General features: G+C 37.7%; 1 protein-coding gene across 1 annotated transcript; it reads right to left on the reverse strand.

Moving 5' to 3' along the window:
* Positions 1-917: 917 nt before the first annotated feature.
* On the reverse strand, positions 918-3,060 carry LOC107748932 (uncharacterized). The gene is made up of 7 exons (XM_016563947.1): positions 2,974-3,060; positions 2,277-2,420; positions 2,062-2,199; positions 1,946-1,981; positions 1,765-1,794; positions 1,645-1,683; positions 918-1,163 (listed from the first exon to the last, which is right to left on the reverse strand). The coding sequence occupies exons 1-7, from the start codon at positions 3,058-3,060 to the stop codon at positions 918-920; spliced, it is 720 nt and encodes a 239-aa protein (XP_016419433.1).
* Positions 3,061-6,403: the final 3,343 nt, after the last annotated feature.

Below are 6,403 nucleotides of genomic sequence, written 5' to 3' on the forward strand. Positions count from 1 at the left end.
CTCGACAGCAGAAGAGGAAAAATACAGTGCATGCATAATTATTATGTAAGTTGATATTCTGATCATATTTTTTTCCAAGCACATTTGACCAATTCTAAACGACATCAATCTTAATAACTACTATTAATCTTGTATTCAATCATCTATAATTGATATGTAATTATTCATGAAGGCTGGACGTGAAAAAGTCTTATATTCAGGTGTGCATAATTATTAAGCAGATTTTCTTTTGCGTATATTCCAATGTGTGTTTAGTGTATATTCAGTTGTTTGGTGTTTGAACTTTTCTCTTGTAGTGCTTTTCATTTACGGTAAGATCTCTTTACAGTAGTGTAATGACAGTAAATGTTTCTTAAAGTTTATTGCTGAATTTGACTGTATCTGCACCCCTCTATTTATGTCATATACTGTAACAGACATTGACTAGCAAAAGGATTCCTGTTTCCCAAAAGGAGGTTTTTGTAACAGTGTTTTGAATTGATCTCACTAGTGTTGTCTAGGCAGTGAAGTAGTCTGTGTATTTGTTAGGTTTGTGTGTCATCTGAGGCCAAAGTTTGAGTCTGACAAAAGAGAACATGTTTTTGACTAAAGTATTTGATTTTGACCTGGAAGTTTGAAGTTTGCACAAGTTGCTGTGTAGTTTTGAGATTGTGTTTATAGTTGTGAGAAAATGGTGTGTTAGCAATCGAGAAAAACTGTAATATGATATGATCTGGGGCTTAAAAGAAAACTAATATTCATTGTATAGATTCAGCTATGATCAGCTGAAACTAATAAATGAGCTCACTGAATAATGACACCACATTGACTATAGAGCTGCTTGATGGCTGAAATTGAAGCTGTAATTTTAACAAGTTATTTTACAATTCAGCACACAACAGTTTCCAAGCATCAGTGAATGGCCTTTCATTTTCTGATCAGCTGGTGTGGTTCCTGTGGAGTGCTTGTGGTAAGAGGCCTTTCTCTCCCAGAGCGTGTGTCTGCGTGGCTCTTTCTGTCCCCACAGTTTTCCCCAGCTGTCCCTGAGCGTCCGGCCGTGCTGCGGTGGCCACAGCAGGCGTGCTGACTGGGACCTGCAGGTGTCCTGGGTCGGGATTGGGCACGGTGCCCTCCATCACACTCATGTTGGGTGAATCCACGCTGATTGGAACCATATAAATCACCTGAGAAAATGAGAGTTGCCGTAACAACAAACATCTCGTCATGGATCAATCCATAAACTATCACCACTGTGTCTTTAAGGGAAGACGTGAAGGGAATAGCTCACCCAAACATGAAAATGATATTATTGTACAGATTCAGTGAAGCTTCAGTAAAGACTGATGCTCTCAAAAATGATAAGAACACAATGATAGCTTTATGTCACGAAAAAAAAGTACACAGTACACAAAAAAAAAAGAGTACACAAGTTGAATATTGTCATTATACTTAAATACATTTTTGTAATTCTTGGTCTGGTCACTGTCCGCTTTCAATGTGAGGAAATAGAGCAGCATGAACGTTTGGCTAAACATCTCCTCATGTTCCACAGAAGAAAGTCTTAAATGATGTGTAGGTGAATGAATCTTGTGTGAGTGTGTGAGTGAGTGTGTGTGTGTGTCTGTGTGTGAGTGAGTGTGTGTGTGTGTGTGTGTGTGTTTTTACCTGAGCAGCGGCTCCTTCCTCTGAACTGCCTGAGTCTGACTGAAATAAAAATGAATCAATGTCTTAATTCAATTCATAAGCAGATTTTTATCTGATGTGAAATTGTGCAAACACACTTACAATTACAGCCTGCTGGACAAATGAATAGACCTAAAAAGCACACAAAAACACCCACAATTAACCTCTACAAAGACATTTGAAGGAATAATTAACTGTGTAAGGTTTGACTTTAGAGTTACAGAACGAGAAAATGTTTGATGAATGAAGACAATGGAACAGTGGAGTACAGTCACTGACTGACCTGCAGAGGGACGTTTGAGGGGACAAAATTTGACATCTGAAACAAAAAGAAATCAAGAAAGCCATCAGGACGGAGCAGGCTGAGGAAGTGTGTGTGAACTGAGAGCTGCTCTATACCTGCCCCTGCAGAGGCAAAGACTCAGATGGGACGTGGGTGGGGCTAGGGGCGGAGTCAGGGGCGGTGCCGGGGGCGGGGTCCGGCTGGAGAAACCCACTGTTTGCATGTAAAGGCTTGGACACACTTTGAGCGCTGATCTGTTCAGAGAAAGGGTTAAAATGACAGCTACACTCACAAACACTTTTCATTGCTCTAGTATGTAGGACACGCTCACCTTTCTACTGTTTGCCTGTGGAGTTTGGCTGCGCTGTGTGTTCTGCTCAGTCCCGGTCACTGGTATCAGAACCGTGTGAGATCCGTGTGGTCCAATCACTGATACTGGATACAACAGCAGATTGAAACCCTCTCCAACCGGGAACTGAACACAAATACACACATACAAAAGTATGGGTATTTCTATAGCAGACACTCTTGAAGAAATGTGACCCTGGAGCACAAAACCAGTCAATTTTTTTGATTAAATAACTTTCCATTAAATAAGCTTTCCATTGATGTATGGTTTGTTAGGAGAGGACAATATTTGGCTGAGATACAACTATTTGAAAATCTGGAATCTGAGGGTGCAAAAAAATCTAAATATTGAGAAAATCATCTTTAAAGTTGTCCAAATGAAGTTCTTAGCAATGTCAAAATCAAAAATTAAGTTTTGATATATTTATGGTAGGAAATTTACAAAATATTTTCATGGAACATGATCTTTACTTAATATCCTAATGATTTTTGGCATAAAAGAAAAATCTATAATTTTGACCCATACAATGTATTGTTGGCTATTGCTACAAATATACCTCAGCGACTTAACACTGCTTTTGTGCTCCAGGGTCACACACGATGAACTCTACGATCCCTTCTGCCCTCCAGCCGATCTCTTTCACACACACTCACACACACACACACACACACACACACACCTGCTCTGCCGGCTGAAGGAAGACTCCCCACACACACATCGCCAGGAAAAGCCTCGCCGCTTGCTCAGATCCGTGGAAGAACGACATGACTCGGTCTGATCTCTCAGCAGATGTGAGCGTCTGCGTCTGTGCAGCTGAATATAAAGAGCAGACACACACATGCATCACGTCTGTCTGACGGGGAGAGAGACATTCTGTCACCGCTCACACATTAGAGACAGACAGTTTAGGGGGATTTTGCATCAATTACATCTTAATTACAGAGTGAATGTTCCTAATCACATACTGACAGGTCACGTAAACGGAATGTGAAGCTGAACTCTTGCTTAAATGCTTAAATATCAAGTCAAGTCAAGTCAAGTCACCTTTATTTATATAGCGCTTTTAACAATACAGATTGTGTCAAAGCAACTTTACAGCATTAATTAGGAAAATAGTGTGTCAATAATGCAGAAGGACAATAGTAAACACTCAATTTTCAGTTAAAGGCAGTTCATTATTGAATTAAGTGATGTCATCATCCAGCTCAGTTCAGTTTAAATATCACACAGGTATCTTTCCTAAAATTAACAACACAGTTGAGTGTTTTTGTGATTTGAGTGATGAATGTTTACAGTTACATATAAGAGCTAAAACCGAACAGAGAGAGCTGACGTGGATAATCTTTGAAATAACAGCTTGTTTCTGTCTGCTGTGTGTGTAATGTGTCTGAATAGACCAGTAAAGCACACACACACACACACACACACACACACACACACACACACGTGGTCAGTCCTCAAAAGGTGAGTGGACAACCAGAAGCCCACAAATTGTGATCAACTCCGAGAACTAATAAGGCAAGAATGGATCGCCATCAGTCAGGATTTGGCCCAGAAGCTAATATCCAGCATGCCAGAGCTAATTGCAGAGGTTATGAAGAACAAGGGTCAACACTGTAAATATTGACTCATTGTATTTTTTTGCCAATAAAAGTCTTTAAAACTTATAATATGCTTATCATTGTTTTTCAGTATACCATAGAAACATGTGGAAAAATAATCTACAAATACTGAAGCAGCAAACTTTGCAAAACACAAAATTTATGTCACTTATAAAACTTTTGACCATGACAAGTATGTAATAGTATATTTTAATTTTATAGAAATATTACTTTCATCTATTTGATCATAATTCTTGTATTGCAATTGGACATCGTTTTCATTTTATAGTAATATTCTTTTCATCTGTATGAATGTAATTCATGCATTTCAAATGGACAATTTTTTCATAAAAATATTATTTTCATCTGTATTATAATTTGTGTATTTCAAATGGATATTTACATATTTTCATAATTCATAATTCATTTAATACATTTAATAATTCAAATGGACATTTTCATTTTATAGAAATATTTTCATCTGTGTGTTCATAATTCGTGTAATTCGTGTATTTCTTTACATTTTTTCATAATTCATGTTTCATACAATTTTTTCCATATTTTCATAATTCATTTAATATAAATATTATTTTCTTCTGTCTTATAATTCATGTATTTTAAATGGACTTTTTTCATGTTTTCATAATTCATACATTTCAAATGGACATTTTCATTATTATAGAATTATATTTTATATATATTTTTAAATATGTTTTATTATAGAAATATCTGTGATCATAATTCTTGTGTTTCAAATGGACGTTATTTTCATCTGTAGCCTATAACTGAATTATCTGACTCAAATGAGCGTTTTGCTTTAAGAAAAGGTTTTTAATGCAAATGTTTAGATTTTATGCGCATCTTTGTGTTTCCATTCAGCTTTTTTATGCAATGTCCCAAAATTCATGTGGATGAAGAAATCTGCACAGAGTCTACCACACTAGACTTTCCATTCACTTCTGTTCATTTCCGTGTGAATGTGGGAGAGCGTTTCGTCTTAAGTTCAACTTTAAACTCTGGCGTGCAACTTCCTAAATAGAAAAATGTTTGAGGATCTAAACCTCACTGATTGTTTTTTTTGCTCTATACAAGGAATAAAAAATTGTGATGTGTTTATCGTTGCACACTGTCTAACATTGTGTTTTGAAAGTCATAGTCTGTATTTCAGTTCACGCGGAATGTTTCTTTTCCTACAAACTGCTGTTTTGTCTATGAATTGACTGACTTCAACAACAAACTTTCATTGTTCTATTTCCCAAATTTTAACACTTTAAATTCAGCTGAGTGATATTTTGCACTTTCAGCTGATTATGATGACTACTGTACATGATCATATCAAAAGTTAGCAATGGTATTAGTCCCATTCATGTGTTTTTCCCGACATATCTTTTTTCCAGTCCTCCATGATTCTGAAGGTTTGCATTAATGCCGTGTGTTTGAGGAGCAGCTCAGTCTTTTCCTCTGTCATTTGTGAGCGACTGAAAGCGTCTGTGTGAATGTTTTTGGATGAAATGAACAGTAACCTCTCCGCATGTCAGATCTCACTCCTCCAGCTGTTCATCTCCGGCGTTTCTTCCTCTGGCAGACAGATGATGAGGCTCAGGATCTGAATCAATGTCCTGCTCTTGTGTTGGGGAAAGATACTAAAAATAATGCATTACAATATTTAATTACTCCCTACCCTTATGAAAATTAACCATGGTTTTATTTTAGTAAACGTGTAGTAACCATGTTTTTTTTGGCACATTGATTACCATTTGTATAACCACAGTTTTACTACAAATACCATGGTTAAACTATGGTTAGTGTAGCAAGACCATGGTTCATTTGAGGTTACCATGTTTTAACTACCCTGGGTTAGGGATTATATATCCAGTAATCAGAAGAAAGTCCAATTACGGTTAGGGTTAGGGTTAGGTCAGGTTTTGGAAAAGTACAACAGCTCCCCCGAACCTAGCACCCGTCTAGGCAGGTTTGGAATAGGGAGACTGAGGAAAGGTGCACGGGCCCACGCTTGTCAGACTATACCACATCGTGTGAGATTATCTCCGGTCTAGGAGCTCGGCTTGTCTAAGCATTGGGCCTAAAGAGTGAAAGTTAGGTTTATAATCGCTGGGTCTGTGACGGTTAAGTTTAGGGTGTGGTTTAGTTCAGCCTTAAACTTAGCAGTACTCGAGTTGAACCGGCTAGGTTTCTAATCGCTTAGGGTTAGGGATTAAAAGATCCAAAAATCGAAACAGAGTCCGATTTCGGTTGTGCACTGTCCTTCAATTCCTTCTGGCCACTTCCTAGCTCCGTTCAGGCCTGGCCCCACGATCAGAGCCCGTCATCCATTCGTGCTTCTTGACCTTTAGATGAATTTTCAATCATGAATCATAAAATGTCTCTTATTGAGCTTGTAGATGCTTTGTTATTTAAATCTCGTTAATATATTTGTTTTTAATCTTTTTAGTTAGGGTTAGGTTAGGGTTAGGTTAGGTTAGGGTTAGGGTTAGGGTTAGGGTTAGG

Source organism: Sinocyclocheilus rhinocerous, unplaced genomic scaffold (genome assembly GCF_001515625.1).
Source record: "Sinocyclocheilus rhinocerous isolate Xijiao unplaced genomic scaffold, SAMN03320098_v1.1 scaffold3366, whole genome shotgun sequence".
In the NCBI taxonomy this organism is placed as follows: domain Eukaryota; kingdom Metazoa; phylum Chordata; class Actinopteri; order Cypriniformes; family Cyprinidae; genus Sinocyclocheilus; species Sinocyclocheilus rhinocerous.

Coding starts and splice junctions, on each gene's coding strand:
- LOC107748932 (XM_016563947.1), bottom strand. CDS start 3,060: ATGTCGTTCTTCCACGGATCTGAGCAAGCGGCGAGGCTTTTCCTGGCG. Junction 1,982..2,061: donor CTTTGCCTCTGCAGGGGCAG/GTATAGAGCAGC, acceptor TTTTTGTTTCAG/ATGTCAAATTTTGTCCCCTC. Junction 1,164..1,644: donor AGGAAGGAGCCGCTGCTCAG/GTAAAAACACAC, acceptor TCATTTTCTCAG/GTGATTTATATGGTTCCAAT.